This window comes from Myxocyprinus asiaticus, chromosome 7, assembly GCF_019703515.2.
Source record: "Myxocyprinus asiaticus isolate MX2 ecotype Aquarium Trade chromosome 7, UBuf_Myxa_2, whole genome shotgun sequence".
Classification (NCBI taxonomy): domain Eukaryota; kingdom Metazoa; phylum Chordata; class Actinopteri; order Cypriniformes; family Catostomidae; genus Myxocyprinus; species Myxocyprinus asiaticus.
Genome location: NC_059350.1, coordinates 55,597,908 through 55,616,721, shown reverse-complemented (window position 1 = coordinate 55,616,721; position 18,814 = coordinate 55,597,908). Strand labels below are relative to the sequence as shown.

The window sequence follows — 18,814 nt, the reverse complement described above, 5'->3', positions numbered from 1 at the left end:
AAACGTGTTATGTTGTGTCATACAACAGTCATTACTTATTTGTAATGTTAAAGGAAGAACTGACAACTGTCAAACTAGCTATATTCAAATGTGAAAAATTATACAAATTCATGCAGATGCAAAATATAAAGAAAAAAAATGTATTGAGTAAATTGTTCTTCATTTTCACAAAACAGAAATAGTCTTTCACCATTACAAACAACATTAATATGCTGTTTAACAAAACACAGTAACTAGCATAGGAATTTAAATAATGACTAAATACACACAGAAGTTGATGTAAATACTAAAGATACAATTGACTTTGGCCTTAAATGCAGAAACTCATTCTTTTAAAGACAGGAAAACATGATTATGTACAAAAAGGCTAAAAATCTGCTTGACCTGAGCATTCACAACACAACTGTAGACATAAACACACACTTCACACTGTATTTAGATGTCTACACAAGTTATTTCTCATATTTATGTCGCCAGAAACTGAAAAAAATCATATGGAGTTCATGACTGTCAGCAAGCTCGTTTTTACACTGAATAACACAATTATTAGCATTTAAACTGTCTGGGGTATTTTTGCTAAACAAACATCCTCTCATACTCTTGCTGTATTTCAAAGTCTGTGCTGTAAATGAGCTACATTTAATAAAAAGGCTAAAATTAAACATACAGCAACAAAAATTAAAACCTCTGACCTACAACAGACAAGCTTTTTAAAAGCGTTCTCTAATGGGATACATTTTCTAGAAGAGGATATTCATTCTTATTCACATTCAATCTAAATGTATAAATTGCTCTGCAAAAATAAAAAAACAGAAATAAATGGAGACTCCACATTCAGTGTAACAAATCCTTCAATAAACAATTGTACTTCACTGCAGTTGGATGCACATCAATATTCAAGTTTCCTGTATGTTTTGCTGGATTTCTGCTGTTTGTTGGGAGAAATAATCTCAGATCAGATCACTATACTGGTGCCACTGCGGGAACTTTTATCCTACAGGAAAGAAGACGCTGAGTTAACACACTAATAAACTTGACACTTCAACCACAGGATGAACAACAGTGGAATGAATTATTGATGTGTATCAGTATAAAAAGTCTGAATTACCCAAGAGTTAGTGGTAGTGTATATACAGTGAGGTCCAAAAGTCCGAGAGCATAAGTGAAAATTCTTCCATTTTCACATTTAATATAATTTTCTTAAATGACAAATTATACTATAAGAATAACAATTTGAGTGAAAAGTTGAATTTGCAAATGTCTTGCATCTTTTTTGCTTTAATGCCCATGCATGCACAATGAAGAAAACCTGATGATCGTGTTCTCGTGCACGTTCTGAGAATGTTCCAAAGAGCATCTTGTGTGTTTCAATGTGACCATTTGTAAAAAGAGTTTGACCACATGATCAATATTATTATTTATTTACTTACATTTGATTAGTCACTTAGAAAAAGTGCAGAATCTGAAGATTTCATTTTACATGAAACTCCTAAAATTTTGTTTATCAGTTTAAAAAAAAAAAAAAAAGAAAAAAGATTTTTGATGTGATCTTAAATGTTTGGACCCAACTGCACATCTAGGCACAGAGTTGGAATATTCCACGAGTTAGTTGTTTAGTTATGTTAGTATGATGTCACCACTGAGATGCGACATTAAAGTAACACAATTCTTGTAACTTGAGTTAGTTGTGAAAGAAAGACGAGTTTTAGTACTTGAAGAATCAAGTAGTTCAGACTCTTACGGAGAAGCGTTCAGGCCGTCTGACTGGCTTCTTTCCGGGCTCGTACTCGCTGTAACTCGGAGGGTGATCGGACCACCCGCCGCCCCGCCCTCCTCGCACACCTCCTCGCCGACTGTCCTCGTCATTGGCCGAGCTCCAGGAACCACGGCGAGGTAATGGCGAGTAATTGTCTCGCGTAGACGGCCCTCTGCGGTTGTCACCCAACAGATCTTCTCTGGATCGCGAGCGTGGCCGATATGCTCCCGCTCCGGTCCGGCTGCGGCTGTCCAGAACGTCCTCTTGACTGTAGCTGCGTGGAATTCCCGGGCGTGGATAGCGGCGGTCGTCGCGTCGAGGAGCGCCATAAGCGGACGAGCGGCTGGAGTGGGTCTGTGAGCGTACTTCACGTGGGACTCTGCGCAAGGCGGGGCCATCGTCCAGGCCTGAGAGCATGCTGGGAGGCCCGGCAGAGAACGGCACATGCTGCAGCGTGTGTTGCGGGGGGGGTGGCAGGTGCTGCATTGGGATCGCCTGCTGTGACTGCGGCTGCAACATCGGACTCATGATGTCCATGCCGCGCACCTGACTCTCCAGGTAATCTAGCATCTGATTGGTCCCATGAATGCTGCCGTTGCCATGGACACTAGGGGGCTGCATGTTGATGGGCATATGTGCCATCTGTGGGGGGGGCAGCGGAACGGGTGTCATGGCACCCTTACCTGATGCTGAGCCTGGTGGAAAGAAAGTGATGCCATTAGATGTTTGAAAAAATTAAATATTGAATATCTTAATTTTTTACATTTTCTGAAACAAAATCTGAGAGTGGCATTTGCCCGTCTGGAAGTCCCCATAATAATGCCAGGATTATTAATGACAACGTTTCATTCTATCAATAGAGTCCACACGAGATCAGTAAAAGAAGTTGTTTAACCACTAGATGACAATCTGAAGAATTATATACGCAGTAGATAATGTGTCTTTCGTCATGTTTACATTCTGTATTCATGGCATCAATGCTAACACGCTATATGTGAGCGTCTATAATTGTATTTTATGATGAATTTTGTGAAAATCACATGACATGGTTTTGGAAAATATCTATGCGAATCATACAGATGTATGTGAGTTTACACCAGCTCGATAACTCTTCACTCCAGTGTGTTCACTTTGATCTCAAAAACTCCCAGAACATTTTTTTGTCGTTAGAGTAGGTGGAGCGACAGATCACACAAACATCCGTCTTCATAATCTTTCATCATATGTAATAACTTGCACCGACTCCCCTCTTGTTTCTCAACCGCCTGTCATTTAGAGACACTTTACACCTGTGTTTCCCAAATCTTTTTTCAGTCACGGCACCCTTTGAGAAATTACAAAATCTTGTGGCACCCCCAAAAAAAAAAAAAAAGGAAAGGGGGGGGGGGGGGGGGTGTTAATAAAAACTTGTAATACTAAAACATACAAAATTTAACAACAATCTCATCTAAATCTCCAAAGGGACTATTAAATTACATTGATTCTAACCTCTAGTTTTATTCAGATGGAATAATTTTTTATTGTATACAACCTACATTATGATCCTCCTCCTCAGTCATTTGTTTTCCAGCAAGACATGCAATCATGTGCTGACTTACATTTATATTGTTGTTGGCAAATACCTTTAACAAATACTTTTACAGGTAGTTAAAAGGATAGTTCATCCATCAATTAAACTTCTGTCATAATTACCTGACCATATGTTGTTCCAAACCCATATGCATTTCTCTCTTCTGTTGGACACAAAAGGAGATGTTAGGCTGAATGTTAGTTCCAGTCACCATTCACTATCATTTATCTTTTTTTCCATACAATGAAAGTGAATGGTGACTGAGACATGTTTGCCTAATATCTCCTTTTAAGTTACATGGATGAAAGAAAGCCATATGTGTTTGTAAAAACATGAAGGTAAGTGATGAAATAGTTTTAATTTTGGGGTCAACTATTCCTTTAAGAGTGAAGTTATCCCTAAAATGAGTCAATGCTCTCCAGTTCAAAGTTGACAAAATGCACAGAAAATTAACAGATTAATTCCTGAAAGAGGGAACCTTGCTACTAAATCAGTTATGTTTATTGAAAATAGATAATAATATGTAGAAGACAGATAGATCATAAGATGATATTTTGCATATCATGCATGTATATTATTAATAATATAGGTTTTATGTAAATTGTTAAACAGGCCTAGTTATTAAAATGATTAATTCACAAGGCAGAGAAAATACCTGAACAGGTCAGATGGAGGTGAGAGATGTATCATATGATGAAGTAGTCTGAAGTGTTTCTTTTCACCCTATAACTGTTCTGCATGCATTACACACAAAACATTTTTGCTATTTCTGCCTTTATCAAAGCAGCTGTAATATGAGCGAGCACGACGATGTTACGAGGCAAAAAGATTGCTCCGATGTCACGCACTTAGATTGTCGATTGTTTATCGTGTCGCTCGCGGTATATCAATGTGCTTCACGTCCATTGAGCCCAATGAGCTGCATGTGAGAGAGAGAGACGCAGCGGCAGTAATATAATTATTATTATTACTTATTATTATTGAGAAATTAAATGACATTCCGGTTTTTAAGATGTTTTTATGCATTTTGGGATATTATTTAAATGTTTGAAGGATTTTTTACACAGCACCCCTGATCTCGCCAGACGGCACCCCGGTTGGGAATTGCTGCTTTACACCATCAAATCAATTCCACATTACAAAATTAAAATGGGTTGTGAATGTGATTTCATGTTGACTTTAGTTGAGCAGGTTTGAGTAATATAATTAGATAATTTCTAATAATTAGAGAGTTTGAGTCTGACCTGCATACAGCATCGGGTTCATCTGGTAAGAAGAGCTGTGGTTACTCATGGGTGCGTAAAGTGGCTGTCCGTTGAGCCACGGGGTCATGGCCTTCTGAGCCTCCTTCATCATCCTGTGCTGCATCACCGCTGAACACATCAATAAAATATAACATAATAAAACACATATGCTGAATCACAGCTGAACAATTAGAAATAATCAAACACTCGTGTTCAGTGACAGAACACCTCCACATTATTACTACATTCAATGACAGACACATTAAGACTAGTGAACACTAGTGAGCTGCCTCATTATCTACTGTCTACATAGGCAACATGTCATTGTACATATATTACTGTTCATGTGAAACAAGAGACATGACTTGATTTCAATAGGTCAGTAAAATCACATTAATTTACTCCATAGTTTAATTGATTATAAACGATAATTTATAAACCTTTAAAGACAGATCTACCATGAGCTCAGAAGTTGTTAATAAATGGTTTATGCTTCTGTTGAAGATATCAGTCTGCGTTATTACAACTTCATTTATAAACAAATCATGTTTAATAGCAGAATTCCTGGTGAAGAACTACACTACCCATAATCCTGAAGAGAGATCCACCAATCAGAGAATCACTTCAAAAGAGCTCCGCCCACCGATACACTGTGAATGATGTAATCGAGTCACTCTCTCTACACTCTCAAAATACTTTTTTGTAAATATCTAAATATTTTTTAAATTAAAATAAAATATATTGTTTCTGTACTTCAACCATACTTCAAAATCAACCATTTTAAATAGTTTTATATTTTTCCACTGTTTTTAATTCGATTAAATCATTCGTAATGCTTCATGAGATTGTAGTTCATTCACTCATTAAAGACGTTGAAGGATTAGTTCACCCAAAAATGATAGTTCTGTCATGATTTACTCACCTTTAAGCCATCCCATATGTGTATGTCTTTCCTTCTTCAGCAGAACTGAAATGAAGATTTTTATAAGCACATTTCAGCTGTTTGTCCATACAATGAAAGCAAATGTGTGCCATGACGCTGCTGGCTGTTTGACGGTCCAAAAGGCAAATTTAGGTGGCATAAAAGTAATCCACACGACTCCAGTCGATCAATTAATGTCTTTAAGTAAATCGATATGTTTGTATAAGAAACAAGTCGACAATTAAAACGTTTTTAACTTTAAATTGTTGCTTCTGCCCACCGCTGCATTGCTGTTTGAAATGAACAAACTCTCGCGTGAGGTTCGTTCCTCCGTTGTAAACGAAGCACACGCTTCTGACTTCTCGCATGAATGCGCAATTGCACTTACGTCATGCAACAGTTCCGTGATGGGTCGACTGGAAGTGTTTCTTACACAAACATATCAATTTTCTTCAGAAGACATTCATTGATCGACTGGAGTCGTGTGGGTTAATTTTATGCTGCCTAAATGTGACTTTTGGACCATCAAACAGCCAGCAGCGCCATGCCACCCTGTGGGGATGGGGGCGTGGTCACGTGTCTGTCTGCGGGAGAGGGAGAGCAGTAAGGCTAGTCACCTGGGCTGTCATTATCATTAACACCTGTCTCTCGTTATAGCGATGGCGAAGGGAGACCTGAAAAGGCCAGACAAGGGCATCAGTCGGCAGAAAAGGAAGCAGAGAGAGAGTCGGCGTGTGTATGTGTGTGAATACAAATATTAATGTGAACTCATTTGACTTGCCTCTGTGTTTATTTGACCACAAAGAGCCCTTTTTGTTTAAGTTTTGTCTGACGCTAAAGGAGTAATAAAAATACTTACGTTGACTGTTCCACTGCCTCCTCCATTTGCCCTGAAACTACGAACTCTGTTACACTGGTGCCAAAACCTGGGACCTGGAGGATAATGTCGTCATGGACCCTTCACCACTGAACGAAGTAATCAAGTCCCTCGCCAGCATCCAGCAGAACCAACATCAAGCCCTCATGGATTTATGCCTGGAGCAGGAACAACGTTTCCAGCTCCTGCTCCAGGCCCAAGCGGAGGAACGGCAGGCGTTCCGGAGCCTGATCAGAGAGGGGGCTGCAGCTGCGACCCCGGAGCCCACAACCCGTTACCCTCATCAAGATGGGGCTGAGCGATGATCCTGAGGCCTACCTCGACATATTTGAAAAGACGGCCAAGATGTGGAGATGGCCACCTGACCAATGGGTGGCCCGCCTGTTAACTTTGCCCTCCGGGGAAGCACAGCTAGCAGCCTAGAAACTTCCTGCCCCCAGCCTCCTTAACTACGGAGACCTGAAGGCGATCGTGCAATGGGTTGGTCGTAGTCCTGAGCAGAACCACCAGCACTTCAAGACCCTGAAGTTTGGGAAGAACGGCTGCCTGTTTGCCTTCGTGCAACAGCTCTGGGATGCCTCTCGAAGATGGCTGCTGGCTGAGGGAACCTGCGTCGTCGTGGATGTCCTCGACCTGGTGACACTGGAGCAGTTCATCTCTCAACTCCCCCTGGGGGGATGGCTGAGTGGGTCCAGTGCCACTACCCGGTGTCACTGTAGGAGGCCATCCAGCTGGCAGAAGACTAAATGACGGCATTTCCGGGAGGCAGCGAACCAGAGGTCTTTCTTCTCTCTTCTCTCCCTTTCTCTTCTACCTCTCAAAACCCCCCCTTCCACCCCTCCTGTTTCCATCCTGTTCCGGCTCCCCGCCCAAAAACAATTTTTTGGGTCACCTCTGGCCCGAGCTCCGCATGGCTCTCAAACCAAATTCATTTATCACGGTTCCGTGTGGAGACCACCTCTCGCCGTCACAGCTTACAGACGTGGCCAAGTTGCAATCAGAATTTGTGGACATGTTCTCGCCTCTCCCCGGTCGCACAAACCTCATAGAACATTATATCGAGACCACCCTGGGGGTGGTGGTTCGTAGCCGCCCCTATCTCCTTCCTGAACACAAAAAAAAAGGGTTGTTCAGGAAGAATTGGAGGCAATGCTCGAGATGGGCATAATAGAAGATTCGCACAGCAATTGGGCCAGCCCGGTGGTTCTGGTACCTAAAAGCGACGGGACGGTCCGGTGTAGACTATCGCAAAGTGAACGCGTTGTCCAAATTTGATGCATACCCAATGCCTCGGATTGACAAATTGCTCGATCAGTTGGGCGCGGCTCAATTTTATTCGACACTGGACTTTTTGGCAGATCCCAACTCCAATCTCCTGAGAAAAAAAAAAACTTATTTTTCCACACCATTTGGCTTACACCAATTTGTGACACTTCGGTTTGGTTTGTTCAGGGCCCCAGCCATGTTTCAGCATCTCATGGACAAAATTCTAAGACCACATACGGCATATGCCACCGTGAATTTAGAGGATATTATTATCTGTAGTAATGACTGGCAGTGGCACATACAACATCTGAGAGCTGTCCTGAGGTCACTGCGATGGGCGGGACTTACGGCCAACCCAAAGAAGTGCGCAATTAAGTGGGTGGAAGTTCGGAATCTGGGGTTCCACTTGGGTCACAGACAGGTGCGGCCCCAGGTTAACAAAACCGTGGCGATTGCAGCCTGCCCGAGGCCCAAGACCAAAAAGAAGGTAAGACTTTCTTGGGCTGACTGGCTACTACCGAAGGTTTGTGCCTAGTTACTCTGATGTCACCAGCCCATTGACTGATCTTACTAGAAAGGGGGACCCCGATCCGGTCCAGTGGATGGAGTCGTGCCAACAGGCTTTGTGGGGGGCCTCTTTTACATACTCCTAATTTCTCTCTCCCCTTTATTTTGCAGATGGATGCATCCAACAGGGGGCTGGGGGCGGTGCTCTCGCAGGAGGTGGGGGGGAGGAGCGCCCAGTACTATTAATCAGTCGCAAGCTCTCCTTGAGGGAGACAAAGTACAGTACCATCAAGAAGGAGTGTCATGCGATCAAGTGGGTGGTCCTCAACCTCCACTACTACCTTCTGGGGCGGGCCTTCATCCTCTGTTCAGATCACACCCCACTCCAATGGCTCCACCGCATGAAAGATACCAACGCGCGGATCACCTGTTGGTGATGTTGGAGTCGGGCGGTGGTGATGGGGGCATGGTCTCAAGAGGGAGAGGGAGAGTGGTAAAGCTAGTCACCTAGGCTGTCATTATCATTAACACCTGTCTGTCGTTATAGTGATGGCGCAGGGAGACCTGAAAAGGCCGGACAAGGGCATCAGTCGGCAGAAAGAGGAAGCAGAGACAGAGTCGCGCGTGCGTGCGTGCGTGCATGTGTGACTACAAATATTAATGTGAACTCTCATTTGACTTGCCTGTGTGTTTATTTGGCCACAAAGGGCCCTTTTAGTTTAAGATTTGGCTGACGCTAAAGGAGTAATAAAATTACTCACGCTGACTGTTCCACTGCCTCCTGACTCCTCCATTTGCCCTGAAACTACGAACTCTGTTACAAACCCATTCGCTTTCATTGTATGGACAAACAGCTGAAATGTGCTTATAAAAATCTTCATTTTGGTTCTGCTGAAGAAGGAAAGACATACATCTGGGATGGCTTAAAGGTGAGTAAATCATGAGAGAATTTTCATTTTTAGGTGAACTATCCCTTTAAGTACAGAGTCTTGTCTGATTTTCAAATACTTTTTTGCTTCAAATCAAAGTTTGTAATGTTGCGATTCACCTCAAAGCTGGTTGTTTTGATTTATGGTGCACAACTCTTATGAAGGATTTTATGAAATCACTATGGAAAAAATACTTTCGAAGCCAAGATGGCTAAAAAAGTGGGTGGGCACTGTTGCTATGAAAATACATTGAACACACAGATACTGAGTAAAATAGTACTTTGTTACTTTAAACCCATTTTCTCTCTACTTTTTAGCATTGCATAAAATATTTTTAATCAACATTTCTCTCATCTCATCTGCCATATTGGATTTATTCTTCCACTAACGCTAATCCCAATGTGTTCTGGGAATGCCTTCTGTATGAAGGACTCATGTAATTCCAAGAGAAGGGATCTTAGAAGAGATAGTGTTCAGAGAGCGAGTGAGTGGACACTAATGAGGGGTGTGTTTGTACCCTTCTCAGGGCAGCAGCAGGTCTGCGGGCAGCATGGGCAGCGCACGTAACAGCAGCATTTCTGCGGGCAGCACTGACAGCAGCAGATACAGAAGAGGAGGATGAGGAGGAATGCGCCCATGACAATCAACAGCACCGTCAGCCAATCTAACAAACACAAAACAATCAAACAATAAAAATACACTCAAATGTGCACAAATGAGAAGAAACTTGTGGAACCCCTCAGTTCACTTTCCAGAAAAGCCGTTCTCTGAGGAACATCAAATGAAACTCATCAGTGGTTCCTCCAGTAACTTTACTCTCAAGGAAAGGCATTTTGAGGCACATGAAATTATATTTGGATGTTCCTTGAGTCATCAATAAGATATTTGAGGGACCTTCTAAAGAGTGTCTAGATATTCTTCAGATGGTTCCTTCCAGTGTGCAGATCTGAGGAACCCCAAACAGGGTCAAGTTTTTCATTTATGCAGTGTGCACAATACATCAAAACATCTCTGTAATGTTTACAAAGAAACTATCACAGAACTTACGGTACACGATCAGTTTCATCTCTTGATCTGAATCTCCAATTGTGTCTCCAGGTGCCTCAACAGAGCAGAAATACATTCCATTATCCCACCACATGACCTCATTGATGATTAGATCCGCCTCTGATAGACAAAGTTAGCAGAACCACAAAAGATTCAGTTACATCATGTCAAAATTACCGCAATTATTTAAGTTGCTGACATTGACAAATGTTATTTTTATAAACTCATGATTGCAAGTAAACTCTAACCCTAACCTAACATCATTATGACATCATATAAAAATGACTAAAATGTTAGCAGATATCAGTTCAACATAGCAGGTAGTTACATATTTTACTGTGAACATATAGAGGTAAATTAAAATAGTGATTTTGATGTATTTCTCTGTTATTTCCAGCAATCTGAGAATGGGTTCATTTTGGCATTATGAGTGTTTAGAAAGAGATAATTCTGTGGATTCAGCATTAGAACATGCCAAAGAATGTTAATGTCAGCTGAATTAGAACAAAAAACTGCAATTCACTGCTGATCATATGACATCAATTAATCACTGAAAGCAAAAGTAAATTCATGAGGAATATATTCTGTATACTGTACTATAAACTTTGGGAAACAATCCATAAAAATAAACATTAATTCATACGCTGGCTGTTAGTGTCACAGTGTTTTTATTATTTACAATAATGCATTTATCTAAAGTGATGTACAGCGCATTCAATACAATTGATCACTTTGTGTTTTCTCTGGGAAAAGTGTTACCTACAAGAATCATCATCCGCACTGATTTACTGGATATCAATTCAACTCACTGTTCTGGATGGAGATTTTACGTTCTCTGTACTCGGCACCCAGAATGGCCTCGTTGGATCCCAGTTTCTGAGCGACGGTTCGGACAGTGCGCTGCGAATCCACACAGTCATTCGCAGGATCTCGACCCAACTGAAGTGAAGACTGATACGCTACAGACAAACAACAACAAAAACACATGAATACACACTTGATTCAGTTACAGTCATAAATTTGATTATGAAATGACTTGAACAAGTAGCTGTGAATTAACCATTTAATCCAATTCTATTCGACTCTAAAAACCCAAATAGTGAAGTGTCTGTCAATAAAATAACCAGAGCAAAAGTCTAAACAATAGATCCCAGATATGATTTTGTTCAAAAAGAACGCAGATACATTTTAAATGTAATTGAGTACACTGCAGCCTCATATGATTATAAGTGTTAAATGACTCCACACATCAAGAATGAACCTCCACATCACTTACAGACACATCAATAAACTCACAGACACACATCCTTAATGAAAACACTGTGTTGTTTGATTCACACCTGTGGAGTAATATTCCAGAACCGGATCTTTGCAGAAGGATTTGTATTTCCAGGTGACGATGACATTCTGCTGTTGAGCTGATGTCGAATAATCGCAGCGTAATGTGACCGATGCAAACAGAGTCGTGCGTTTCTCCAATTCAGACAGTGTGACCTGGATAGACACAACACCTGAGAAAGAGAAAAAATAACTCATCTTTAGGAGACCAAAACAAAACAGCTAATTCCACACAATGAGAAAGAAGTTTAAAATCTTCATGAATGACCCTCTTGTTACTTTTTCATTTCACTTTTTCCCCTCACTGTAAACACTAATGTTGTCATTACTAGAAAAATAAAGTTGTCTTAATTAAACATCACTTGAAATGTTAAGTTTGGGCACATAACTCAAATATCTGTTTCTTGAACTTTTTATTGTTCCGATTAACAATTTTTTATTGATTCACATATTGAACACAGAAAAACAAAACATATACATGGAATCAACAATTAACACCCACTATTACCCCTCCCAACGTCAGATATCTGCCCCATTTCTCCACAAACAAGTTCAATTTCCCCAGTCTTCTAAATTACCCTTCTTCAAAGGCCGCCACCCTCCCCATCTCCGAGCACCACTCCTGAAATGAGGGCACTCCAGCTGACCTCCATCCCTTTAAAAGTATCTGTCTGCTCGGCAGGGTTGCCCTCTTTCCCCATTATTGTTCTGTCTTGCCCTGGAACCATTAGCAGCTGCGATAAGAAAGGAGGATGATTTTCCAGGGGTGGTGGCGGGAGGTGTGGTGCATAAGCTTCTGCTTTATGCAGATGATATTTTATTATTCGTCTCCGACCCCACTAGATCTATGCCTTGCCTCCACAGAATTATTAATTCCTTTTCTAAGTTCTCAGGATACAAAGTCAATTGGTCTAAATCTGAAGCTTTGGCTCTGACAGCGTACTGTCCAGTAACGGCTTTCCAGCCGGGCATCTTCCAGTGGCCCAAACAGGGCATTAAGTATTTGGGAATTTTATTCCCAGCAAATTTGTGTGATTTAGTTAGTGTTAATTTTGACCCTTTAATAAAAAGGTTTTCGAGTGATGTGAGCAGGTGGGCTTCATTACATTTATCGATGATTGGGAAGGTTAATGTTATTAAAATTAATTGTATTCCAAAATTCAACTACCTGTTACAATCTCTCCCTGTAGATGTCCCCCCCCTCTTATTTCAAGAAATTTGATAACATAGTGAAGTCCATCATTTGGAATGGTAAACGTCCCAGATTGCATTTTAATAAGTTGCATAGGCCGATTGACAAAGGTGGGTTAGGCCTACCCAAGATTTTGTTTTATTATTATGTGTTCAGTCTCAGACATTTGGCTCATTGGTCGCTTCCACCTGAGAGAGCCCCTCCCTGGTTTTGTATTGAAAAGGAAGCTCTTGCCCCATCTCGCCTCTGCATAGCCTTTCGATCAATCTAATTGGAGAAGTCACACCCCATTATTTTGCATTTACACTCGATATGGACAAAAGTGTCCAGAGTGTTTAATTCTGATATTTATTTAAACAGCATATGGCTGAACCCTAAACTATGTATTAATAAGTCCCCTTTCTGCTGGTCAGAGTGGATTGTGAGGGGGGTTACTACACTCGGTGACCTATATGAGAGTGGAGTGTTGAGACCTTTTGAAAATTTGGTTCCAAATTTTGGGATTCCCAGATCTCAATTTTATAAGTATTTACAGCTGCGCCACCCACTCTGCACTGTTTTTGGGAGTGGCACGCACCCCCCTAGTGTGGCAGATACTCTGGGAGAGGTGATTACTGCTTTTAGAAAACGTTGGAGGCATCAGTGTATTACTCCCTGTTAATTCAGAGTCTGGGGGACGGAGCTTCAACTTCTATCAAGAGATTATAGGAGAAAGATTTAAACTTGGTTTTGGAGGAGGGAGTGTGGGCTAGGATTCTTAAAAACATCAAGTCTGCATATAGAGATGCAAGGGTGCGCCTTATGCAATTTAAGATTCTACATAGATTTTATTGGACATCTTCTAAATTGTATAGGCTTGGTCTTAAGGACACACCCACCTGCTGGTGATGCCATTTAGAAGATGGAGACACCACCCAGGTTTTTTGGGGGTGTTGTAAGATACAGGAGTTCTGGTTGAGAGTCCAGAATTTGATGGACGACGTATTGGGTACTTGGATCTCCTTTTGCCCCAGACTCTGTATTTTGGGTGACGGGGCGGTCATTGATGTAGGAGATAAGTACATGAAGAGTTGGATCCTGGCCGGTGTAATGGTGGGCAGACAGATTATCCTTAGAGGATGGAAGTCAGCTGGAGCCCCCTCGTTTCGTGAGTGGTGCAAGGAGATGGGCAGGGTGGCAGCTTGGGAAGAGCTGTCATATAGAAGGCTAGGCAACATGGATATGTTCATCAGGAGGTGGGGCAGCTATTTGGCCTTTTTGGAGGGCTCTCGGGGAGGGGCAGTGGAGGGAGACATGTTATTTTAAATGTATATGTTGTAGCACTTTTTTTAAATGTATTTCTAAATGTTTTCTTCTGTTTTATTTTTTGTTTGTGTCTTTGTCAACTGTATTTGAACACTGGGGTATCTGTTTGTGTTGAGTGTTGGGGTGGGGTGTTTAATATTCAGGAGGAAGGGTTGTAAATAATATAATGTGATTCCATATATTGTTATTTTTTATATATATAATGTTATATGGAATCAATAAACTTTTAATAACAAAAGTATCTGTCTGGCAATCATGACATTGGTTAGTACCCAACTCTTTATGTGTCTATTCTAAATGTCAATGACCGCCCCATCACCCAAAATACAGAATCTGGAGCTAAATGAAACCAGAGTGCCCAATACATCACACATAAAACTCTGAACCTTCAAACAAATCTCCTGGATCTTAACACACCACCAAAAGACATGTGTTAAGTCTCCATCCTCTGATTGGCATCGCCAGCAGGTGGGTGTGTCTTTAAGACCAAGCCTATACAATCTAGAGGGGGTCCAATAGAATCGATGTAAAATCTTGAATTGAATAAGGCACACCCTTGCATCTCTAGATGCAGACTTGAAATTTTTTAGAATCCTAGCCCACACTCCCTCCTCCAATACCAAGTTTAAATCTTTCTCCCATAATCTCTTGAGAGAAGTTGAAGCTCCATCCCCCAGACTCTGAATTAACAGGGAGTAATACACTGATGCCTCATGACCTTTTCCAAAAGCAGTAATCACCTCTCCCAGAGTATCTGCCGCTTTAGGGGGGTGTATGCTACTCCCAAAAATAATACAGAGCAGGTGGCACAGCTGTAAATACCTAAAGAACTGAGATCTGGGAATCCCAAAATTTTTAACCAAATTTTCAAAAGATCTCAACACTCCACTCTCTTATAGGTCACCGAGCGTATTAACCTCCCTCACAATCCACTCTGACCAGTAGAAAGGGGACTTATTAATACATAATTTAGGGTTCAGCCATATGCTCGAGGCAACATTTAAATAAATGTCAGAATTAAACACTCTGGACACGCAAATGCAAGATAACAGGGTGTGACTTAACTTCTCCGATTGGTTTGATAGAAAGGCTTTGCAAAGGCGAAATAGGGGCAAGAACTTCCTGTTCAATACAAAACCAGGGAGGGGCTCTCTCAGGTGGAAGCGACCAATGAGCCAAATGTCTGAGACCGAGTGCATAATAATAAAACAAAATCTTGGGTAGGCCTAACCCATCTTTGTCAATCGGCCTATGTAATTTACTGAAATGTAATCTGGCATGCTTACCATTCCAAATGAAGGACTTCACTATGCTATCTAATTGCTTGAAATAAGAGGGGGGGACATCTACAGGGAGAAATTGTAACAGGTAGTTAAATTTTGGAATACAATTAATTTTAATAACATTAACCTTCCCAATCATAGATAAATGTAATGAAGCCCACCTGCCCACATTGCTCGAAACCTTTTTATTAAAGGGTCAAAATTAACACTAACTAAATCACAAATTTGCTGGGAAAAAAATACCCAAATACTTAATGCCCTGTTTGGGCCACTGCAAGGCGCCTGGCTGAAAAGCCGTTACTGGGCAGTACGCTGTCAGAGCCAAAGCTTCAGATTTAGACCAATTGACTTTGTATCCTGAGAACTTAGAAAAGGAATTAATAGTTCTGTGAAGGCAAGGTACAGATCTAGTAGGTTCAGAGACAAATAATAAAATATCATCTGTGTAAAGCAAAAGCTTATGCGCCACACCTCCCGCCACCACCCCTGGAAAATCATCCTCCTTTCTTATCGCAGCTGCTAATGGTTCCAGGGCAAGACAGAACAATAATGGGGAAAGAGGGCAACCCTGCCGGGTGCCCTAGGGTCAATTCTCTGAGGCCATCAGACAACATTCGGTGCTTCAGCTCTGCCTTGGCACTTTTAATATTCCCTTCCAACTCCACAAGTTCTCGTGCTTTGGATTTTTTAATGAATGAGGCATACTGTATGATCCGACCCCTAAGAACCGCCTTAAGTGCCTCGCAAGCCACGCCCACAGAGGATACGGAGGACCAGTTGGTCTCCATATAAACATTGATTTCAGTCTTTAACATTTGTTGGAATTCAGGATTTTGCAAAAGGGATACATTAAAGCGCCAACTATATGATTTCTTTTTCTCCATGTGGCAACATCCCTAAACTCACCAGGGCGTGATCTGAGACTAAGATGTTTCCAATTGAGCAATCAACAACAGATGAAATGAGGGACTTAGATATAAAAGAAAATCTATTCTAGAATAAATCTTATGGACTGATGAAAAAAAAAATGTATAGTCTCTACCAGATGAGTTCAAAAGTCTCCAAATATCTGTAAGACCAAGATTTTAACACATCCTATGAAGCGTCAATGTAGCTCTAGGGGGTTTACACACATTTGATTCACTATGATCAAGGACTGAGTCCATCAAAAGATTAAAGTCTCCTCCCAATATTATATCATGAGGGGTGCCAGTGGTTTGCAACATCCCTTCAAGATCTATAGAAAAGCCCTGATCATCAGCGTTAGGTGCGTAAATATTAGCCAAAATAAGACTTTGTCCCTGAAGTTCTACTAAAACAATAATGACTCTTCCTAATTTATCATTAATCTGTTTGAGACATTTGAATTGTAGATGTTTACTTATCAATGTAATGACTCTCCTGCTCTTACTTGAGCTAACACTAAAGAAAACACGTCCACCCCATATCTTCCAAAATTTTTCAGCTTCCTGCGGGGAAAGATGTGTTTCTTGAAGAAACACTATATCATATTTCTTACATTTAAGAAAATAAATAACCTTCCTTCTTTTTATGGGGTGCCCCAACCCATTCACAATCCACGTGGAGAGAGACTATCCACTCATATTAATCTCTGACATAGACATATGAGAAAAAATAGATTAATAAAGCCTTCCTTTATTCTTCGCCTCACGTAACACAAGATCTTTATTGGATGATCTCAGAAATGTAGCCAGAATTGATCGGGGCCCGTCTCCCTCAGCGGATCTGCAAGCAGGGACTCTGTGAGCTCGCTCGATTTCCAGCTTATGGCCTGTTATGTCAAGCAGACTCGGGAAGAGCCCGTCTAGTAATTTCACCATATCTCTGCCTTCCTCATGCTCAGGAATTCCAACAGTTCGGATGTTGTTTTGCTGATTACGATTCTTGTGGTCTTTTAACTTTTTCCAAACACGCTCCAAGTCTATCTTGGTCTCTAGCAGATTAGCAGCTAATTCCCTCTCTGATGACTCCAGATAATCGATCCGTTTCTCAACATCTGACACTCTTGTAACCAACTTAGTGAATTTAGTCTCCATGGCAGTGATCGATCCACCTATTACAGCAAGATCCTCCAAGTCTGCAACAACCTTTGCCAGCAATGCTGACATGCTCGACAGCTGACTCTGAATTTCTCATGCCACACCGTCCAAACTGAGTCCCCGTCTGTGGCCCTGTAAGGGGTATCAGCTTGAGCACGTAAGTGTCTTTTAATGTCTCCAGAGCCCGAGGATTTTGAATCCTTTGACATACTGTCTTCATAGAACAGTTAAGAATCAGAGTGTACCGAATCTCACCGGTTTATGACATAAAAAGTATTAAAACTAGCAAAGTGCGCAGAGCTCACCGTTTACACCCATCCTCGCATGGCGCCACACGACTCTGAGCTTTTTATTGTTAAAAATCCATAGACTTAAGATTTATAGTGTTCATAAGAGGGTATGGGGAATATGGGGGCATTTAAATAATTGTTATTAAGAATTCATAAAGGTTCTTTTAAAGTATTATTTATGTTATGTTGCAAATAGACATTAAATGTAACATATGCTATGATAATAAAGCAATATGTATTTTAAAATGTGAAAGTAGAGAGACAGTTTACACACACACACACACACACACACACACACACACACACACACACACACAGTCAAACCTGTTTTACTGGAAATGACACAAAGAACAGGAAATTCTTTCATGGTTCCAAACAAACTCAGTATCAGCCTCCATTTGAAAAACTTTCGTAAATAAAATGTTTAAGCAGAACATTTAGAATCTTTATTTCCAAAGATCATCTGACCTCGTTTATCCGTTTTCTGCGGTGCATTTTCACGTTTGAATTTTTGATGTTACATATCGTGTCATTATTGAGAGTGTTTTATGATTATTAACAACTACACACACTAATGATTATGTTTAGTTTGATTCTTTGAGTTTTCTGTAAACAATCAGAAGTCACGTGATCGATACGCCGCTCAGGTGAGACTACCTTACATGCGCGAGCTTCAGTTTCGATTGATCAAACTTCACAATGTCATTTTTATTTTTAATTTTTATGCAGTTAGATGGATAAATGAATCTTCGTTCTGGATGCGATGAAGTGTAAATATTCGCTCTTACCTGATGTGAGGAAACTCAGAATGAGCGTCCACGCGATCAGCGGCTTCATGATGAAGCGAGAACTCAAAACAAACACGAACGAAACTAAACGATGTTCAATAGTTCCGGTCAAAACTGCATTTGACCTCCTTCAAACGGGTTAACTGTCAGTTGTTGGACTCTTCGGTGTGTGTGTGTGTGTGTGTGTGTTTATTTCCTTCATTTGCTCTCTTCCTCCTCCAGTATCATCATCATCATCACTGATAGACTCCACCCACAAACAGGTGCATCACATGACGCACGCACAGGTATCTGAACATGATCCAATACAATGATCGATATCTTGTGTGTGTGTACATGTGTCTGTGTATTTGTTGTCTGTGTGTATTTGTGTGTCTGTACGTGTGTCTTGTGTGTATGTCTGTGTGTTTGTGCGTACACACGTGTCTGTGTATTTGTGT

At 41.0% G+C, this 18,814-nt stretch overlaps 2 protein-coding genes across 2 annotated transcripts in view; one reads left to right on the top strand and one right to left on the bottom strand.

The window, feature by feature from the left end:
• The window catches only part of LOC127443464 (uncharacterized), a 231,435-nt gene that overhangs the window by 44,909 nt on the left and 167,712 nt on the right, over positions 1-18,814 (top strand). The gene's annotated exons all lie outside the window — the stretch shown is intronic.
• On the bottom strand, positions 127-18,575 carry ildr1a (immunoglobulin-like domain containing receptor 1a). The gene is made up of 8 exons (XM_051702072.1): positions 18,375-18,575; positions 11,459-11,629; positions 10,928-11,077; positions 10,119-10,238; positions 9,589-9,735; positions 4,571-4,699; positions 1,742-2,451; positions 127-994 (listed from the first exon to the last, which is right to left on the bottom strand). Exons 1-8 carry the CDS (start codon positions 18,421-18,423, stop codon positions 956-958), a joined length of 1,515 nt encoding a protein of 504 aa, XP_051558032.1. The 5' UTR covers positions 18,424-18,575; the 3' UTR covers positions 127-955.